Raw genomic sequence first — 20,163 nt, 5'->3', positions numbered from 1 at the left:
TTAAGAAATAAGATAAAAAGTCTCTTATACCTTTATTAATTTGCAGAAAATGACTATTAAAATTATATTTATAACTAATTTCTAAATTTATTTTTGAGATTAAAAATAGTATTTTATGTCAAAATTTACATTGGAATTCTAAAACAATATTTTTTTAAAAACAAAAAAATATCAGAACGACACTCTTTATGAAACTAATAGAATATTATATTAAAATATCAATATTTATTTGTTTATATATCCAAAATAAATATTCTACAATGCTCTAAGCAAACATAAAATAAAATTTGGTGGGTATTACAAAAGATGATTATTCAAAAGGAACACAACTAGGCTGAGAGAGAGAAAATAAAAGAAGGGCCGTAGACGTAGAGTAAATTACACACCCATAAAACTCTTATAATTTGTAAAAGGTGTTTAATTTTTTGTTAATAAGGTGTTTAATCTTTTAAAAACGTCTAATGCAAATGCAAATAACACAGAAATATATAGTTCTTTGGTAACAATCCTACAATTGACTGACTAATTACAATTGCATTCGAGCCAATTGACCAAACAAGGCGATCGACGATGAACACCAATTTGCAGTCGAATCCTGTATCATCGCAGCTCTTCACTTCCATTGACATGGGAACAAACTCTTTCAAGCTTCTTATAGTCCACGCAGATCCTTCTGGAAGATCTTTCGTCCCCGTCGAGAGACTCAAAGAACCAGTGGTGTTGTCCCGCGAATCTCCGACCTTAATTTCGTCTCAGTCTCAGGTTCGCGCGCTCGACTCTCTACAGAAATTCAAAAGCATGATCCTCTCGCACAACGTCTCCGGCGAACGGGTCCGATGCGTGGCGACGGAAGCCCTACGGCAGGCAGAGAATCAGAAGCAGTTCGTGGAGACGGTCTTCGAGGATCTCGGGTTACATGTCGATGTGCTCTCCGGCGAAGAGGAAGCGAGGTTAGTTTATCTAGGCGTGCTTCAGTTTCTTCCGGTATTTGAGAAATCCGTCTTGTGTATCGATATAGGAGGTGGGTCTACTGAATTCGTTGTTGGTAAGCGTGGTGATGTGAAGCTTGCTGTTTCTTTGAAGCTAGGTCATGTGAATTTGACACAGATGTTCATGAAAAATGGTATTGGATTGACGGAGATGAGAGACCATATCCGTCATGCGATTGATGAGTCGAGGTTAGCAGATAAATTGAAAGAATCCGATGGCTTTGAGGTGGTCGTGGGATCTTCGGGAACTATACGAGCTATTGAGAATGCAGTTTTCAGTGGCTATGAAGCTGATCTGTGTCAATTCAACCTCGAGGGGTATAAAAGGGATTGGAAATTTGGTAGAAGAGAACTGAGCAGCGTTGTAGCGAAGCTATGCAGTGAAGGAGACGAAGAGAAGATCCGGAGAGAAGGCTTTTTCAATAGAAGATCAGAGTTCATTGTCGCTGGGGCGGTTTTGTTGGAGGAAATATTCAAGGATCTCGGTATCGAGGAGATGGAGGTCTCGGAGTATGCATTAGCAGAGGGTGTGATTGCTGATTCTTTGGCTAAAGCTTTTGATGGATTATATGATTTGAATGCCAATGCGAGGTGGCGATCAGTCATGAGACTTGCCACGCGACTCAATGGAAAAAAACGAATGAATCATGCAATACACTGTGCCAACATAGCCAAGGTACATTCTAACCGCAACCTTTACAAGCAGATATTTCATGAAGATTGTAGTTTTTAATCATATCTTTTAAATAGGGCTTTTTGCTCTGGGTATCTTTTGTGATATTTCATGAAGATTGTAGTTTTTTTTAAATGTGTGTTCATGCCCAGTGGTTTCAAATTCCATATTTTAGCCCTGCGCACTGGTCATGTTCTTGGTTCTACAAATTTGATTGGACAGTGATTTTCCAGGAGATCTTTGTAGGTTTGAGGAAGTGCAATGATTTTAACGTCATGTTAGATGATAAGGATCTTGAGTATCTTGAAGCTGCTTGTTTCTTACACAATATCGGAATCATTACAGGGAAAAAAGGATATCATAAGCAGTCTTATCATATCATCAAGGTTAGTTTCATCTAACTCTGTAAAAAAGATACTATTAAACTGAACATTGCTGGAAAAGCAACTCACAAAAGCTTATCAACAAGAGTAATCTATATCTCTGTTTAAACCTTTTTGTAGGTTTTCAGTGTCTACTATTAACCTGATTAATGTTAATAATTTCTTCTTTCGTAGAATGGGGATCATCTCCATAGCTACACTGCTGAGGAACTCGAGGTAGGGTACCTGATTCTCTAGAAGGATGAACTTGGCTTGCATTTTCTGTTTCTCTGATTCCGATCACATGTTTTGCAGCTTATAGCAATGCTTACGAGATACCAAAGAAAGAAGTTTCCCAAGCTTGATCGTGCACCTCTTAAGAACTTCGCTGAGAAGGTAATGCGTCTTAATCAGTTTTGCAAACTACTCTCAACCTGTTAATGTGGTTATTATGATTGGTCTGTCTGTTTCAGGCAAAGCGAAAGTTCATAATCATGTGTTTAGTTATACGATTATCTGTCATACTTCAACGGACTGAGAATATGGATCTCCAAGAATTTGCATTTCTTGAATCTGCTGAGAGCTTCAAACTCGTAAGTAATATTTTTTTTAATCATTCTAGCAATACATTGTGTTAGTGACATGGAATTTCGGATGAGTACAATTTCATGTGCATTAAGTAAGTCCCTACCTTATCGACAATCAACGAGGGCGAGCGGAGAAATGCAACAAAAAATCATATTAAAGAATTTTAATTTCAGCTGTATTCAATATGACGCCACAAGATCCTTAGTCATCAAGAAAGGATTTTGAATATTAATTATTACTGAGTTAACCTATTTGTGGCTTATCTTTCTGAAGACACTCAAACTAAAACATACACTGAGTAAACCCATAGAATAACCCATTTCAAGCTCTACGGTCATTCAGTTGTATCTCGGTATGTTGATCACCGCTTGGTCAATATAATTGAATCTTGTAAAAGTTTCGAACTTGCTAGCCAATTTCCTTGCTGGTCTTAGAATGAATGTTTACATCTTAACTGATCAGCTCAACATCATCGGCTTGATCCTTATCTCTTCACTTCACTATGTTTTTCTAACAGGTGCTTAAACAACAAAACCAGGAATCCTTCTTGATTGGCTCTCAAGATCAAGTAAACAAAAACTCTGATGCATTACAACTGGAGCAAGAAGTTGAGCATTTTAAAAGGGTAAACTTTCATTACCCAATAATCTCTATCAATTTCACTTCTATTATCAAATGTTTAAATTTGTTTCAATGAACTGTTTAGCCAGCACTAGGTCTCTATAATTTATGGGAAGCAGTAACAGAGACAAAAATTGCTAACTGAAACAAAAGAAAGCCCGAACACTCGAACAGTGAAAATGACAGAAACTTTATTACTGAGACTCTAATAGCTAAACATAAACGAGTTTGTGACCAAAGTCTCCTTTATGTAACTTTCTGGTATTCTTTTGCCTTGGACTTCGCAGCTATTCAAGAAGGAAATGGTGGTTATTTTTCCTTTCTGAAAATCAAGCAGACGGGTTCTGAGCTTTACATGCAATGGTTCTTAGACTGAAGCTTTTCGCAGGTACGACAATTTCTTTCGGCAGTGAAGATCAAAAGCAAGCTGTATAATTAAACCTCGACATTTTTATCCAGGGAGTTCTTCATTTTCCTGGAGTCTTTTTAATCACTCGCAGGTAGTCTAAACCCTGAAGTCGAAAAACGTCAGGTGGTCTTCCCTTGCTTTTTTCATCAGTCAATTTTCTTGCAGTGTTGAAACAGAAACTGAACTATAATTGCCTCTGGAATCAGAGAAAGAAAAGAAACTCTCTCAAGTGGTAGATAAGTTTCTCCTTATTGGCCTGAGACGGTGAGCAAAAGAGACGGTGCATCTACCAATGTCGTCCTCTTGCTGACCTAACCTCTGTATAGTTTGGTGCTGTACTCTCGATTCTACTGGAAGCAATATTTGGAAGCTCTTAGCTTGGTCTTGTACCAGATGTTTATCGCTACATTGTATGTATGTTTCTACTGTTTAGTTTGTATTGTTTTATACTTTTTCTCAAATCCATCCGTAATTGAGTTTGGCAACCAAGAGAAAAAGATGTCCCACCATACCGATGTCGGGGCCACAGCCTCATCCTTCGTCGGCGCCTTTGGGTTCATCATCATCATTCGAGTTTTAAACCGAATAGAAGGTCTTCAATCCAGATAACCGAGTTTTAAACAAATCAAATTCAAAAATAAAAATTTGGTAGAACAAATCGCAATTAGGTCTTCAATCCTGATAACGAAGTAATCAAATCTAGATGAACGAAATCACCGACCGACCTCGCTTATTATCGAATCTGAAGCACCAGAGAGAATCAGCCACCGGAGAGCGAGAGAGAGAGGAAGAAGACCGTATTTTACCCAAAAAAAAAAAAGAAGACCGTAAACCTTTCGATCGAATCGTTTAGGGCGGCAAATATCTATTTATATAACCTTTCAGATGTGGACAAATACTTGTATGGGCTGATTCATGCGGCCCATTAGATGTAATATATAAAGACGATTTTTCTTTACAATGTGTGAGATCATCATTATCGCGATGACTGGTGTGGGTTTCCTAGCCCAATATATTGTTTTAATATTGGTTTAAGTCCAGAAAGAAGTAAAACCGACTCTTATTCCGGAACCACAAAGATCGATTTTTGTTTCTAACGTGGTACATTGTAATTGAACAAAAAAAAGGCTCGACCATTTTCTCTTCTTTGCACCGACCTTTGATGCATCAAAAAATCCGAGTACCAAATGGTCTTCATCGAGTGATCGTCGTCATCTCCGGCGACATATCCGGCGAGATGCCGTCTCCTCTGGGTGGAGACGCCTACGACGCCTGCGCTTCTCTTTTCCATCTAGCCCGATCAATTTCTTCGTTATCTCTGAAGTAACAAAATCATTCCCTCTAGTTGTTTGATATATCTGATTTTGCTTCGTTTTGCTTTCTGGAATAGTTTATTGGAGCTTTTACTTCGTTTTGATTATGATTTTCTCTCCTGATTAAGCGTCGACTAAGTTAGGGATCGACGATAATTTTATGTACTTGATGGATTGTGTGAACTCGTTTTATAAATGGATTTATGTAATCGATTGGTTTAGATGCTGTTTTCATTGATAAATTTAGAGTGTCCTGTTGATATTTTGTGATTCAGGTTTAGGAAATGTGTAAAGTTGTCAATGGAGTTATTGTTAATCGAAATGTAGAATTGATCGAGTATGTAGACATCAAGTGTTTGCTATCAAGCTTGATTTTGATTGTTGTCTGTGCTGGATAAGTGTAATCAAAGTATTGATTTGCTGATTGGATAACCCATGTGCTGATTTGATCAAGCTTAACCGCTGTGCTGATTTGTGGCTTGATGTGTGTTCTTTTGAAAGCTTCTTGCATTTGCAGAGCAGCAACAACAGAGATTCTTCATTGAAAAGTAGTAATCTTCTCTTGAGTTGATTCATGGGTTTAGAATTTTAGAGTCTTTTTTTCCTGATTTTGATAGAGTTTGTTGGTTTTGTAGGTATAACTTTGACATTGTGTCAGAGAATCCATTGCCAGGGCGTTACGATTGGGTCAAAGTGGTGCCACAAAATAGTTTGTAAAGTTGTGTGATTTATGTAACATCTGTGTCCGAACAGATGCAATGAAGTTTCACACAGACTAACGAAGATTTAGGGGTTGTGGATAACTTGTTAGTTAAGGTAATGTAATGTCTAATCATCTCTCATTTGCAAGAAAATAAAAGTCTAATTTTTTTTTTACTGGTCAGACATGTATCTGTTCTGAATCATTTCTCATATTTTTTTTTTCTCAAGCTAATAATAAATCAGATTGTTGTTTGCAAATTGGCGAGTTCTTTTGTCTGAGTTTTGTGGCTCTGCATCTGATTTTACTTTATAAGAGTCATAAACTTTGGATTTAAGTTGCAAATTTTTTAAAAAAAATCCAATGGGTTTTACCAATGCACTATTAAAATCATTAAATTTCTTAAGAAGGTTTTTTAATCTATGTTTAATAATAAAAAATTGTTAAGAAACCTATTTGGAATATTAGGGATAATGATGCTCATGCTTTATAAAATTGCAAAATAAAAACGTAGAAATCAGACTTAACCGAAACGAACCGAGAAATTGGCGCTAAGGCTTTAGCTTGGCTTCAATTCAAAAAAGTCAAAACTAACAAAAGCGAATGGGCAGAGTGAAAGGGGTTCAATGGAAATCGAGAGGAAGCTGCTTCGTCTTCTCCATTGCCACAATACTCGAACCCGTTTACCCGAAATCCACGCGCATCTCCTCCGTCACTTCCTCCATGGTTCCAATCTCCTGCTCGCACACTTTATCTCCATCTGCGGATCCCTCCGCTACTCTGATTACGCCTCCCGCGTCTTTGCTCACATCCAAAACCCTAACGTTCTCGTCTTCAACGCCATCATCAAATGCTACTCCCTCGTCGGTCCTCCTCTTCAATCTCTCTCTTTCTTCTCTTCCATGAAATCCCGCGGCATTTGGGCTGACGAGTACACCTACGCGCCTTTGCTCAAATCATGTTCCTCTCTGCCTGATCTGCGGTTCGGCGAATGCGTTCACGGAGAGGTTATTAGAACTGGGCTCCACCGGCTTAGGTCTATACGGGTCGGGGTGGTGGAGCTCTACGCTTCCAGTGGGAGAATGGGAGATGCCCAGAAAGTGTTCGAAGAAATGCCTGAGAGAAACGTGGTCGTGTGGAACCTGATGATTCGCGGGTTCTGCGACTCTGGGGACGTTGAAAGAGGTCTTAGTCTGTTCCGGAAGATGAGAGAAAGGAGCATTGTGTCGTGGAATTCGATGATATCGAGCATGTCCAAATGTGGTAGAGACCGTGAGGCTTTGGAGCTTTTCTGCGAAATGATTGATCAAGGTTTCGATCCAGACGAGGCTACTGTGGTCACAGTCTTGCCAATCTCTGCATCTCTCGGAGTTTTGGATACCGGGAAATGGATTCACTCTACAGCAGAATCAAAGGGTTTGGTTAAAGATTTCATCGCCGTGGGAAACGCTTTGGTAGATTTCTACTGCAAAAGCGGGGACTTGGAGACAGCGACGGAGATATTCAGAAAAATGCAGAGGAGAAACGTTGTTTCATGGAACACCATGATATCCGGATCAGCTGTAAACGGAAAGGGAGAGTCCGGGATTGGCTTGTTCGATGAGATGATCGAGGAAGAGGAAGTAGCTCCTAACGAAGCGACATTTGTAGGGGTTTTGGCATGTTGCTCGTACACAGGTCGGGTCGAGAAAGGAGAAGAACTGTTTGGTTTGATGATGGAGAAATTCAAACTTGAGCCGAGCACCGAGCATTACGGTGCGATGGTTGATCTTATGAGTAGGAGTGGGCGGATCAGAGAGGCGTTTGAGTTTCTCAAAAGTATGCCCGTAAACGCTAATGCAGCAATGTGGGGGTCGCTGCTCAGTGCATGTCGCAGCCACGGAGATGTAAAGCTAGCTGAGGTTGCAGCCAAGGAGTTGGTGAGGATTGAGCCAGGGAATTCGGGGAATTATGTTTTGTTATCAAATTTGTATGCAGAGGAAGGGAGATGGGAAGATGTGGAGAAGGTAAGAGCGATGATGAAGAAGAAATCGCTGAGAAAATCTACAGGCCAAAGCACCATTTGCGATGCATCATTGTGAGAAGTAACTGGTTTTCTTGATATCATTTTGTTTACAGAATCGCATAGAGATCATAATTCTTCCTACAGAATCAGAATGATACTTTTTGTTCGGTTTGATTCAACCAAGAAACGTGAGAGAAACAGGTTTTATATGTGTTTTCCACGAGGAAAAATGAGATGGCTCATTCATAAACCGTGAAGCAAAACCAATGCTGTCTGGTTTCCTACTTAATTACTTGATGTAGTAAGATAGCCATTTAAAGCCCTCACCATATCCCATTTTGCGGACGATGCTGCACATGAAGACCTCAAGGGGACGAACACCAGAGTCTCCAAGACTTATATTGCCTTTACCGGTTGTGAAATTGGTGAGACCCAAGTGATACCTCAGCTCATCTTCTGAGGCTGCATAAGGAATATCAATCTTGTTCCCAAGAATAAGAAAGGGGACATTTGCTAAGGCTTCATCTGATAGAAGAGCGTCTAGCTCTCTTCTTGACTCCCCAAATCTCTCCTGGTCGTACGCATCCACTAGGTACACAACAGCATCAACCTTTACAAACACACACACAGAAACGAGTTTCTATCAGCAAAGATGGGTATCTACTTACACAAATGTGCATAGTCTTCGGATTATGGCTACAGCATAATTAATCAATTTGGTTAAACTTAAGCAAGAGGTTTCTATCAACAAAGAGAATATCAATGTTTCTGAACTATACTTTTCTCTGCATTCAAAATTCTGTCGTATTCCAGCCTAAGAGATCATGTCTCTTAGTGTTAGGATTATGTTGTGATGCAAAGAGAGATGTTAAACCTTGGCATAGTAGTCTTTCCAGACCCTACGAGCAATCTGATGGCCTCCCAAGTCAAAGGCCTTGAACTTGATTTTCCCAATGCTCAGTTCCTCAGATGTTGGATGCTGTGTTGGCTGGTGCTGAACTAATCTCTGCAACATATCAAACCACAAAAAAATTTAAGCATTCTTGATTCGCCTTTTGTTTACAGTGTCTATAGATGTCTCAAGAACACACAATCGGCTGCAAGAAAACCTATTAATAACAAAAGTCCTCACTACAATTTGCGTACTGAAGTTTGTCAGTATTGCAATTTGCCAGACGACGAGAGATAGTGTCCAAATTCAAACAATCAGAGAGAGTGAAAAGGAAATAGAATCTACAGAAGGAGGAGCTCAGCTGAGAAAATTCACCTCGTCTTTGAGCATGTGAAGCAAAGTAGTTTTTCCGGAATTGTCAAGCCCTAGAAACAAGATCTTCGCCTCTTTCTGCCACAAACCTAGCGTGGCCAGGATTCCATAGAACCAATCGAACAAAAACATGACGTCGTCTTCCTCAGATATGTTGGAAAGACGACACGAAACAACCAGAGTGGAGTAGCAAAATGTTCACGATCTTCGTATCAACTATCGGAGATCGACTCTCAAACGCATGCCCCAAAAGAATTACAATTTCAGAAGAAACAAGACGAGAGAGAGAGAAAGAGCGAGAGAAAGGATGAAGAAGAACCAAAAAATCAACAAGTAAAGGGTTCTGTCGATCTGACGAGGAAGAGAGAAATCATATTATGTAACATTTATACCAAAAATAAATAAAGACAATAAACACGTGGTTGATGGGGAGATGGTGAATTGATGTGGAGTCTCCTAATTGGTTGTCTATCATCATCGTTGACGCTATTATCAGTCAACTACATGAAAGTCGAAGTCTATGGTCTCTTTCCAAAATCTACAAAAGAAAACTTTCCACAATTTTTTTAAATTTTTGTTCTTAATAGGATTATGACTAATTGGACAATGCGATTTGGCTGTGTGTTTTTAAAACTGGTCCGGACTAGCGGTAAACTTCGGATTGAGTTAATACCAAAATTTACAAAAAGTTAAATCGGTTAAAAACAAGATTGAACCGCTAATAAACCAAAAATTAATCAAATCAGTAAACTGCATAAAACCGAATTTAATTAAAAAATAAAATATTTAAGTTATATATATTTTTTTTTAGTTTTTATGTTGATTGTTGTTTAATAAAAATTTCCCAAATAATATAATTATTGAAGAATTTTATTTAATATTTAATTAATTAGAAGTTGTAAAATATTATCAAATCCCGTTGACCCAAAAAAAATTTTCGGATTCGGTCACAGGTCCGGTTTTAATAACATAGGGACTTGGTGGTAAACTGGTAATGTCACTAATGCGTATTTTTACCTCGACACCAATTACGTCGCCCATGCAAATTGAGATATCGAGAATTGAGGTAATGTCCATATTTGGCCAATAGAATTATGTTACATTTTAATTGATGTGGCTTTAGAGAATGAGAATTGAGGTAAGTGCAAAATGTCTTTGATGGTTTTCGTCTTTTCAGGCTAAAAAGAGACTCTGATCGTCATATCATTGTATCCCAATTTCCACACATATTTGCCTCTTTTTAATTTGCTAAAAAACTTGTTCTACCTCCAACAAACTACATGCTAAAAGAAAGGATAAAACAATAAAGAGACTTGAAAACTTTGGTCTTAAATCTTAAATCTTCAACCTCCTCCTCCTCTCCTTCGCTTACAGCTCATCCTGCAAACCCAAAAATCACCCACAATATAACCATCATCAACTTACTTCATCAAAACAACAAAATATGGAATGAGTGAAATCTTCGAAGTGGCACAGTAATTTTTCTTAACATACATGAGTGGTGGCGTCTTTCTCTGAGGTTTCCTCGCCAGTTTCTTCTGATTTGGCCTCGGTCTTAGCTTCAGTATCAGATTCATCTCCTTCATCCTCCTCTGCTTCATCTTCAGCCTGGAAAATATTCATACACAATGATATCAGGACCTTGATAGAAACAAATGAATGACTATGATAAATCACAAATGACTTACATCAGATTCTGCAGGAGCGTCCTTGGATTCCTGTAACAACATAGAAAGACGAGGATGTCAGTCTCTCAGATTATCCTTTTCCAGCCAACTCAACTAATTTGGTTTTGTAAAAACTCGTTTTCAATCCTTTATTTAGAGATTCTCAAACTAACAAACTAACAGTGTTACCTCTTCCTCTTTCTTCTTCTCAATCTCATCGAATGCTGCTTTCTCCGCCTACAATACGAGATTGGATTGGCTATTCTAGTTAGTAACCAGAAGAAACAAAACAGTTTGTATTCATCGAGATGAGTATCTTAAATACGTACATCCTTGAGCTTGCCCCATGTTTCATCTGCCAACTTTTTGGCATAGTCTGGGTCATCACAGATCAAGACATTGTCGAACAATGATCCTGATTTCACCTGAAAGAGAGAGATATGTGTTATAGATGGAAGTCATGGCACCAAAAAAGATGTTTCATTGATAAGATCTTCTACCTGCCATAATTCGATTCCAACATACTTCAGCTTGGGGAAGACATAGAGCTCTGGGTCATCTTTGAAGTCTGCATGAAATCAGTTAAATTAGAAACAGTAGTTTTTTTATTGCACGTCTTGGAGAGCTAGTTTTTCAGTTGAGTTTATGCAAGCAAATAGAAAACAGTACTAAATGTGTCAACAAATATTGAAGGGAACAACAAATACTGATTACTAATTGAGTCAAATTCATAAACAGAAGTAGACAGTTTGAGAACCACAAACTAGAGGTATATTATACAACGTGAAAAATATGGACAAAGGAAATGAGAAGGGCACAGAGAGTAGAAACTTACCAGGGTTGTCAATCATTGGAGCCTCCCACTTGCCCTTGTAGTTGGGGTTCTTGATTTGCTACAGAAAGACATGGACAACCTTGAGAGGAAGAAAAAGGTTGACCAGGTAATGTTTACTTTTTGACAGCGAGATAGACAAACCTTGGGTTTCCATTCACCCATGTACTCAGGGTTGGGAATGGTCGGGGCAGTCCACTCACCATCTTCTTCATCATCCCACGCCTCAGGCTAAGAGAAAATAAAAATCAGCAAAACACAGAACAAAGCACGAGATTTTAAATTTTGAACCAACTATAGACAAGGTAGAAACCTTCTTCGCATCGGTATCTGGGATCTCCTTTGGGATATCATCGTATCCATCAGGTTTTTTGTCCTCAGGGTCAGAAATGTACTCTTGCTCGTCCCAGTCCTCGGGCTGTAAAAAATAAAAGAGGCTCAATCTTATGATAAGTATAATCAACCAATTTGATCAGAGGATCAGATTTCATGAGCTTTGGTCTGATTTTTACTTGCTCAGACTATAATTGAGATACAAAGTAGTTGGTTTTCAGTTTAGTCTGGTTGGTCATAAGTCATCAAATACCTTCTTGGCGCTGGGGTCCTTGATCTTCTTGGGTGGGAGAAGATCCCAGTCAGAGTACAGGCTACCAGTTTGCTTCTCAACATTGTCAATGAGAATGCTGTAAGTAGCATCTGGGCGGAGGATGAATGTGTACACATGAGTGAGCTGGTCAGTTTCACACGGAACATCCTTCTTGATCAGGTGGTTGGCTTCATTGTAAGTAAGGATAGCATGCACTTTCTTCGTGCTGTAGCCACAGATATCGGGACCAAACATGATGCTGCATAGAAAAAGCAGATGTGCGTTGATTTTAAGTATTGATGTCAGTCGAAATGCTTATAGTGATAACAAGATGAGATAGGGAATGTACCTGTACGGGGTGTCTCCACCAAACTTCTTCTGGTCAACATCACCACTGAGCAGCTTCATGTAGCCACCACCACAGTCAAGCTTTTGCTCGTGCTTGACTGAGAATTGGAAGACTAAGGTTTTGTCCTTGTTACTGAACTCAGGGAACTCAGCTGAAATGGCGTAGAATCTGTAGTCCTCACTGGTCTGGATACCTGCAAAGTTGCAACAAAGCATTAACAAAAAACTAGATATATGTGGGGAACCAGAATCAATGAGCCATTAGTCCGTAAACTAGCTCTGAAGGCTGAATCATACCTTTGTCGTTAGCATCACCAGACCAATTTCCCGAAGTATGGTTCCACTCTCCAGCAGTGTTGTCATCTTTCTTCCAGTCAGATTTAACCCATCTGTTCTCCCATCCATCTTTAGAAACGGAGACAAATAAAAAAAAAAAGGTAACAAATCAAGACAGATACCAGACAAGAAGAATTCCAGGATTATAAATTCAGTTCAGAACATCCAGACGGAATTTAGTATAAGAGAAACGAATTCTACAAACGAACTATTGGTCAGAGTCTATATTATTTAGTGTTTCAAATCAATCCTTAACAATCCACAAATTCATAGATCCATAACAATCCTGATCAAACATTTTAAAATGATCTTATCCGATGAATAGCGTTGCATGATCGAAAATGGATCCTTAACTCGCAGCATTATCACATATTTAAACTCATGTTGATGAAGATATCGCAAGCCGAATACGAACAAACACATCACTGAATACTAGAGATGTAGACAAGAGAGAGAGAAAAGTAGGTACCATCAAACCGCTCCTCGAAGATAACTGCGGCGGAAGCGATGGCGACGAGGCCGATAAGAATCAAAGAGACGAGGCTAGGGATTAATTTCGCCATTGCTAATACTCAGATCGGAGCTTCCCCGTAAGATCAGAAGAAGATGATGTGAAAGACCTGGAGTATATATACACCAGTACCACGAGAAGCTGCTGCAAGTGAAGATGAAACTCTCATGGATTTTGGCCTTTCGCCACGTTGTACATCTGCAGCCACTTAATCCAATCAGTAGTAGACACGTCAGACACGTTTGTCACTAGAAATGACATGGCGCTACGGTATTGGATGAAACGGGGAAAGAACGGTGGGAGCCTTAAGCCAGAGAGTTGACACGTGGATAGATATTAGCGATCGATGGTTTTTAACTAAAAAAGAAGTGTGCTTTTCTCGTGGGGGAGTAAACAAAAGAAGAAGCAGATCTCTCGGGCGATTTCGTAAAAAACACCGCTTGTTTTGTTGGATTGAAACGTGATCACCACCGTTGGATTTCTAACAGATTTTTTTTATATCTACACAATTCTAAAAGCGTGGGCCGAGGAAAACACTGATGTGTGTATATTCGTTATACCAATAATCAAGAGCACTTTGGGCCAATAACTTTTAGCTTCGTTGATGGTTCTTCTTTGTGTGAAGGTTAGCGTAAAAGCTACTCACAATCGGACTTCAATTAATAATGACAATGACCCATGGCATCAATCTTTTAAAACAGAAAATATGAACTCCTTTTATATCAATCTTGCATGTTTTGTTAATCATTGATCCACATTTCGTCTCATGATTTTTAAGATTCTTGTCTCTCTTTGTATGTTTTAAGCTCCATTGTAGAAATACACAATTTTGTCACTGTAATCTCATTGAACGAAGCACCTTCTTTTATTGAAGATAATAGTCTTAATTACAAGACTTAAAAAAAGAGAAGTTTCTTACATGTTGTGTTATGTCAATTGTGATTGTCCTGGAAGTTTAGCTACACCTCTAACATCCATCAGTTTTCGAAATCTCTGGGCATCTGTAAATCTTCCAATACCGCAAAAGATGTTAGACATCAGCACATAGTCTCCTCCATGGCTTCTCTCCAATTCCATTAGCTTCCTAGTAATCCTCTCTGCCATTTCAGGATCATCATAAACGCTACACGCTCCAAGCAGCATTCTCCAAACCACAGCCTTTTGCTCGGTTGGAATCTCCAAAGCGATCTTCTCTGCTTCTTCTAATCTTCCTTTTCTTCTAAGCATATCGACTAGACAACCATAGTGCTTCACGTCCGGTGTGATCTTGTATTTGCTTACCATCTTGTTGAAAAACTCTAGAAACTCTTCTTCCGCTAAGCCTCCATGGCTGCAAGCGTTCAAAACACTGATCATGGTCACTCTGTTCGGGTTCAATCCGAATCTTTCCATGTCTCTGAACATACTGACCGCTTCTTTGCCTATCCCGTGCATTGCAAACGCCGAGATCATCGTTGTCCATGATACAAGATTCTTTCTTTCGTTTGGGATCTCCAAGAAAAACTTCAATGCGCTTTGGATACACCCACATTTTGCATAAGCGTCGATGAGGGAGTTTGTCACACGGATGTCACACGGAACAAACCCTTTTTTCACAACATAAGCATGAAGCGATCCGCACATTCTTGTATCTCCAAAGTTCCAAACAGCTGGGAGAATCGCGAGGACGGTGATCTCGTTGGGCTTTATGGCGTCACAAGCAACCATCCTCGAGAACAAGAGTATAGCTTCCTTGGATTTGTTTACTCGTGCAAGCCCATCAATGATAGTGGTCCAAGACACTACCGTTCTATTCGGCATCTTCTCCAAAAAGCAAAGAGCTTTTTCGAACTTTCCCAAATTAGTCAGGCCAGTGATCATCACATTCCAAGTCACCGGATTTCTCTCAGGCATTCCGTCGAACACTTTATAAGCATCGACCATGTCTCCAGCGACGAGATACATACCGACCAAAGCTGTCTGCACGTAGACATGTAATCCAAAACCCAATTTTACCGTCAAACCATGGATTCCAATTCCCAGTGGTATATACGGGAACCGCGGATTCGAAGTCGCTTTCAGGAGAAAGAGGTAAGTGAAACTATCGAAAGGAGGCAGTCTCTGGCGGCGATCAGACAGGAAATGGAGCTGTTGGAGTTGATCATAGAGAAAGTAGGCACGAAGAGGTGTTTCGCCAAGAGAGTAGCATCGAAGCAGAGGATTGAAAAGAAAGAGTTTTCCAGAGTTTTGTCTGCCATGAAGGAGAAGAAGCCCGGCAGAGGTGAAATGAGAATGGAGCTGGTGGATTATTCTAGGGTTTGATTCATTTCTGTGGAGAAGAGAATGAAGGTGTTGAATCGTGATGATGTTGTTCTCACGATTCTTACTTTGAGAAAGCAAAGTCGAATAAGTACATGAATGGTTGATGATGTAAGAGCGAAGTGCGATGGGTCTACTACTACATGAAGCAAACAAGAACATAACTGTCTACGAATCCAGTTTTTTTTTTTATCGGGTTACTATCATTTTGTATCTCATTGCTCATTAATTACATCTGGAGCTATAAAAATTAGGCAACGACATTTTACTGACTATTTGATTTTAAATTAGAATTTGCAGTTAAAACCTTTAATTTTACCAAAAAAGACAAGACAACCCTGTTACATACATCATCACTCGTTTGGCTTCGCTGCTCCAGGATTCCTACCAAACTGGATTATCATTGGTTTTCCTTTGAACACAAATCCGTTTACAAGATTCTGCAAAAATTACAAAGAACACATCAGTCAGTTTCCTCTTTATGTGGGAAAAACAAATAAAAACAGTATCATCAAGCACGAAATGCTTGTCAATGGTAAATACATCATAATATTATAGTATTCAGACTGAATTGACATTGACACAGAGCAAGAAGGTGTTAGGGTTATAACCAGAGCACGCTGTGCGAACTCAACAGAAGGAAATGTCAAAAAAGCTTGCCCTCTCATCCTTCCTTCCTGTAACATTATTAATTCTCACATTAAATCATAGTCATAACCAAGAATTGGTACTAATCCAAAGCAAGTGTAAGGTATTGAAATTCCATAGACAGACGCATCACCTGCATCAGCCTAACACCAAGACTGGATTTAGCTGCTTCAATGCTTCCAAATTGTGACCCTACATGAGTGCCAATAGTTACCCGTGAATTGACTTCCAGAGAAGCAAGGAATAAGAAGGTAACAACTCGTAAATTAACGACTCCAGGTTTCTTATTTTAAAAGCAGAGCTACATCTTACCAAATATGTAATAGAAATCATCAATAATAACATCTTTGGCAAGGTTTTTGATATACAGCACAAGCGACGGATTCCCAGCTGTGTAGTTCTGCACACAATAAAAAAAACAGAGCATTTTCTCTTAGTGAATATGTCTTTCAGAGCTGACACTCTACATTTAAATTATAACATGAACTAGGAATAGAGTCACGAAAGAGCTGCATAGAAAAGATACACTACGAAGCAGTAAATATCATTTCATGCATAGAGGATATCCTGTAATTTTCCATACCTAAAAAAGGCTGGAATCGATAATTAGGCTCACATCATTACAAAATTTCTTCTCAACACACATATCGTAATTTGATCCTAGTATCCATACCTTGAACATAGGCAGTGAAAGAATATCCTGTGGAGGTAACCTTCCTTTCTCCAACTCCTCTAAACTGGCAAAGGGTTCCACATTTGAATCATCTTCTGTGGGCTCGTCTGCAGGGCCTTCAATCTCACGATTCTCTTTATATTCGTCTTGAGCAACTTTTGGGGTAATCTTGAACTACAGGCAGAGACCTTACAAATATCAGCACAACTACACAGCGTAATAATTCAAAGGTGGCTATGGATAATATTATACCTGCAAAACTTGTTTATTCTTTCTTATTAGTGGGATCTCATTTAGGGTCAAAGACGAAGGTTTCACTCCAACACTCTCATGTGGCACATCCTTGTCCATACCAGGACCAACAAGAGTTTCATGTCTAGCACGCTTCCTTCCTGATTTTGATGTACCTGTATCCTAAACATAATACCATCACAATTCTTACCCATGTACTCAATAACAATGGATATAAAGAGTGGAGAAAACAATAATTTCTAAGGGCACATTTGCATCGATTATATCACACAGGTTCACTAACAAAAAAGAGAAAGAAACAACCAAAATGAGCTTAGAATGAAGACATTGACTACATTCGTAAAATGCAGACATGGCATGACGAGTCATACCTCATCAGATTCCATATCTGACTCGCTACTAGATTGGTGCTCCAACTCAGCTGGTTGGCTTGCTGCTTTAGGTAGAGGTGGTGTGGGCAGGGCCAGGCGAAAAGGAGGAGGAAGATTCATTTTGTTCATCAGATGCAGCACCTGAGATCGAGAGGTCTAAGATTACATTTCTTGTTCTTTTCTGCACTCCACTATGATTGTTATATACAGATCATAATTGAAAAAGAAAAACTTATAATATCCATCGGTCATACAGTCATATACACAGTGACAGTAGAGCTAACCTGGGTGTATAAAGGCGGGACAGCGATTAGAGCATTAGTAATGTTGGCTAAGATATTTGCATCGGGTGGTGGGTAAGCATACCTGCAAGATGAACCCGATCAAATATAGAAACATTTGAAGTTGATTAAAAGAATTCTGATTCCTTTGGATCACGATAAGTGACATTGACTGCTCTTGTGTTGTTACATTGTGTTTTAGAAGGATGGAAAGAGAAACGCACACAGATACGGGTGTTTTTTAACTGAGTGATACGAAATGGAAACAAATCTAAAAAGAGAATGAGCAGTGAAACTTACTGCAGGTGAGGAGGAAATGGATAGTTTATGCCGAGTTTTGGAGCTATTGGTTCACCAGGTACCTGCCCAGATTTTGAAACATTGTTGCTGCTGATTGTAGAGAATGAGTAGGATTGACCATCTTTCCCAGACTCTTCAGTTTGACTTGACTTCTTGTTCTCATTAGGCTTATTGGCTCTCTGTACTTGTAGAACCTTACCAAGAAATCTCAGCCTGCCTAACCATAAGATGTAAAACAGCTCAATCATCTGAGAAGCGTAACTCAAGCATATGAATGGAAGATGATTGATTCTAGGAAGAAAGCAGTACCCATTTAATTGACGATGTGCTTGAGAAGCAATAGCTTCATTCTTGAAATCCACAAATGCAGCATTCCTCAATCTGTGGCAAGGATTATATGTAAATTGACATTCAATTTTTTCTTCTTGAGTAAAGAAAAGTGTTTTCATCTTCTATCCTAAACATTCCAAGAGATTTTTCCATGAAACACCTTATGAACAACACTATGAAACCTTTCAGTCTCCAATATCTTCTACAAAAATCCATAATTTCCTAAACCTGCTAAGTACTTTGAATTTTCAGCTAGAAAAAGTTGCTGGAAATTTACCTCCCACCGGAGCAAGGACGAACTGCAGAAGCTCCGTACTGAGAAAAGAGACGAGAGACGATATCATGAGGAATTCCATCAGGAAGATGCCGAACCAGAAGAGTTACACCCATCGGCTCTGCAACATTAGATTCAATTTGCGTCGTCGGGAGGTTCACTACTGGCTCCGATGTCGTATATGCAGCCATTAGAGCTCGAAACCGAACTCAGAACGACGACAGGGTTCACTTTTTCTTTTTTTTCCCCAGCTTTGTGGTTTTTTATTTTATTAGATTGATTTGTGAGACTAAACCGGATTACACGCTGGAGTCAATGATTGAACCAGTCAGACCAAGAGCCGTATTTGAGATGAAACGACGCCGAGTGGAGTTAGCGCATCCGCAAGAGGGACTATTGAGTCCAGACCCAATACGACGCTGTTTTATGTTAATGCCTATGGGCTTTTTCATATGTGTGGCCTATTAAAAAGGTTCTTTTTTTTGGGGGAGCTAATAAGTTTGAGAAAGAAGAAGAATAAAACTGTGAGATGGACAATGCAATTCAGTAGAACTAGAACATATACCTGAAAATGAGGGAACATGACTACAACAGGTTTCTTGGCCAAATATACTTCCTGTTAATGATCCTTTTCAAGCAATAACATTGACACAAACATATATTAACTGAATATTATCAAATCTTGAAAGTATTGAGAATATGCTAATTTCATATGAAGATAATATCTTATTGGCGTGTGCCTTCCACACACTTCTTATGGCTCTCCTTGGTTCTTTTGATATACTTCATGAAATTCTCAAATTCATCACGCAACAATCATCTCTTTCTATATCGAAAGAATAAAACTTTTTAGCCTTTAGGAATTCTGCGAAAATAACAGATATAGAATCCGTTTACAACAATAAGAAAAAAATTGCATGTATAAGAAAGTACATATACTTTCAGCAGGATCCAACTGCCACCGAGACAATGGAGAAACAAAATTTCTAATCCAATTAATTGCAACAAATTCAATAAAAACCGTTTGGAAAATGTTGGTTGGCCAATATGTTAAATGGTTAGTATCATCTTGAAAGGGAGAGAAAATATGGAAACAAACTGTAATGTATGATTACATGTGGCATATTTATGCAACAGGGGCACTAATGCATGCATACATCGAATATGGTTTTTTTTTTATGATCGAATATCTTTTTCTTCTTATGCATAAGAAATCCATATGGTGTGTCATTTTTAATTTTAATTAAAATGATCGAACTTCTATATAAAAACAAAAAAAAAATAGAATAAGGATCTTCTCAAGTTGGCGTGTGTCTTTTTATCCCTCTTACTATCCAATAAATTCGTCGCACATGGGCATGGATTCCAATTTCAAATGTAAGTTTTTGTCAAAGTATTCCATATATGTTATTGTCGTAGAATTCCTAAAAGATAAAGTGAGATAAGGTTTTTTCATTCTTTCAAGATTGAAAAAAAAAAAAGGAAAATGGTTGCGTGAAGAATTTGAAAAAAACAAAAATCATGAAGCAAAC

The 20,163-nt window shown here is 38.8% G+C and overlaps 6 protein-coding genes across 11 annotated transcripts; 2 read left to right on the top strand and 4 right to left on the bottom strand.

Moving 5' to 3' along the window:
* The first annotated feature begins 534 nt into the window (after positions 1 to 534).
* On the top strand, positions 535 to 4,102 carry LOC18993958 (exopolyphosphatase). Of its 6 annotated transcripts, none has more exons than XM_024152437.1 (9): positions 535 to 950; positions 1,088 to 1,665; positions 1,896 to 2,048; positions 2,220 to 2,261; positions 2,340 to 2,420; positions 2,498 to 2,617; positions 3,130 to 3,237; positions 3,521 to 3,621; positions 3,693 to 4,102. In XM_024152437.1, the coding sequence occupies exons 1-8, from the start codon at positions 917 to 919 to the stop codon at positions 3,557 to 3,559; spliced, it is 1,155 nt and encodes a 384-aa protein (XP_024008205.1). In that variant the 5' UTR covers positions 535 to 916; the 3' UTR covers positions 3,560 to 3,621; positions 3,693 to 4,102. The 6 variants fall into 6 exon arrangements, with proteins under 6 accessions (XP_024008205.1, XP_024008202.1, XP_024008204.1 ...); XM_024152434.1 differs by having other exon boundaries at positions 571 to 1,665; positions 3,693 to 3,765; positions 3,849 to 4,096; XM_024152436.1 differs by having other exon boundaries at positions 571 to 1,665; positions 3,693 to 3,733; positions 3,808 to 4,092.
* Positions 4,103 to 6,273: 2,171 nt separating this feature from the next.
* Positions 6,274 to 7,767, top strand: LOC18993957 (pentatricopeptide repeat-containing protein At1g09190). The gene has a single exon (XM_006417535.2). It carries the CDS (start codon positions 6,282 to 6,284, stop codon positions 7,734 to 7,736), a length of 1,455 nt encoding a protein of 484 aa, XP_006417598.2. The 5' UTR covers positions 6,274 to 6,281; the 3' UTR covers positions 7,737 to 7,767.
* A 26-nt stretch (positions 7,768 to 7,793) lies between these two features.
* LOC18993956 (GTP-binding protein SAR1B) lies at positions 7,794 to 9,283 on the bottom strand. Its single transcript, XM_006417534.2, has 3 exons — positions 8,928 to 9,283; positions 8,535 to 8,666; positions 7,794 to 8,270 (listed from the first exon to the last, which is right to left on the bottom strand). Exons 1-3 carry the CDS (start codon positions 9,054 to 9,056, stop codon positions 7,950 to 7,952), a joined length of 582 nt encoding a protein of 193 aa, XP_006417597.1. The 5' UTR covers positions 9,057 to 9,283; the 3' UTR covers positions 7,794 to 7,949.
* Positions 9,284 to 10,063: 780 nt separating this feature from the next.
* Positions 10,064 to 13,352, bottom strand: LOC18993955 (calreticulin-2). Its single transcript, XM_006417533.2, has 13 exons — positions 13,163 to 13,352; positions 12,655 to 12,762; positions 12,359 to 12,551; positions 12,010 to 12,268; positions 11,737 to 11,841; positions 11,568 to 11,654; positions 11,427 to 11,484; positions 11,092 to 11,159; positions 10,921 to 11,016; positions 10,781 to 10,828; positions 10,613 to 10,642; positions 10,419 to 10,532; positions 10,064 to 10,304 (listed from the first exon to the last, which is right to left on the bottom strand). Exons 1-13 carry the CDS (start codon positions 13,254 to 13,256, stop codon positions 10,293 to 10,295), a joined length of 1,272 nt encoding a protein of 423 aa, XP_006417596.1. The 5' UTR covers positions 13,257 to 13,352; the 3' UTR covers positions 10,064 to 10,292.
* Positions 13,353 to 14,048: 696 nt separating this feature from the next.
* LOC18993954 (pentatricopeptide repeat-containing protein At1g09220, mitochondrial) lies at positions 14,049 to 15,671 on the bottom strand. The gene has a single exon (XM_006417532.2). The coding sequence runs from the start codon at positions 15,662 to 15,664 to the stop codon at positions 14,132 to 14,134; it is 1,533 nt and encodes a 510-aa protein (XP_006417595.1). The 5' UTR covers positions 15,665 to 15,671; the 3' UTR covers positions 14,049 to 14,131.
* Positions 15,672 to 15,682: 11 nt separating this feature from the next.
* On the bottom strand, positions 15,683 to 18,901 carry LOC18993953 (U11/U12 small nuclear ribonucleoprotein 65 kDa protein). Its single transcript, XM_006417531.2, has 11 exons — positions 18,635 to 18,901; positions 18,337 to 18,408; positions 18,028 to 18,240; positions 17,731 to 17,812; positions 17,447 to 17,587; positions 17,076 to 17,237; positions 16,824 to 16,997; positions 16,463 to 16,550; positions 16,284 to 16,342; positions 16,114 to 16,179; positions 15,683 to 15,942 (listed from the first exon to the last, which is right to left on the bottom strand). The coding sequence occupies exons 1-11, from the start codon at positions 18,820 to 18,822 to the stop codon at positions 15,856 to 15,858; spliced, it is 1,332 nt and encodes a 443-aa protein (XP_006417594.1). The 5' UTR covers positions 18,823 to 18,901; the 3' UTR covers positions 15,683 to 15,855.
* Positions 18,902 to 20,163: the final 1,262 nt, after the last annotated feature.

The sequence above is a fragment of the Eutrema salsugineum genome, unplaced genomic scaffold, assembly GCF_000478725.1.
Source record: "Eutrema salsugineum unplaced genomic scaffold, Eutsalg1_0 scaffold_5, whole genome shotgun sequence".
In the NCBI taxonomy this organism is placed as follows: Eukaryota; Viridiplantae; Streptophyta; class Magnoliopsida; order Brassicales; family Brassicaceae; genus Eutrema; species Eutrema salsugineum.
The sequence above is the reverse complement of the archived record's forward strand: the minus strand, read 5'-3'. Positions and strand labels throughout refer to the sequence as shown.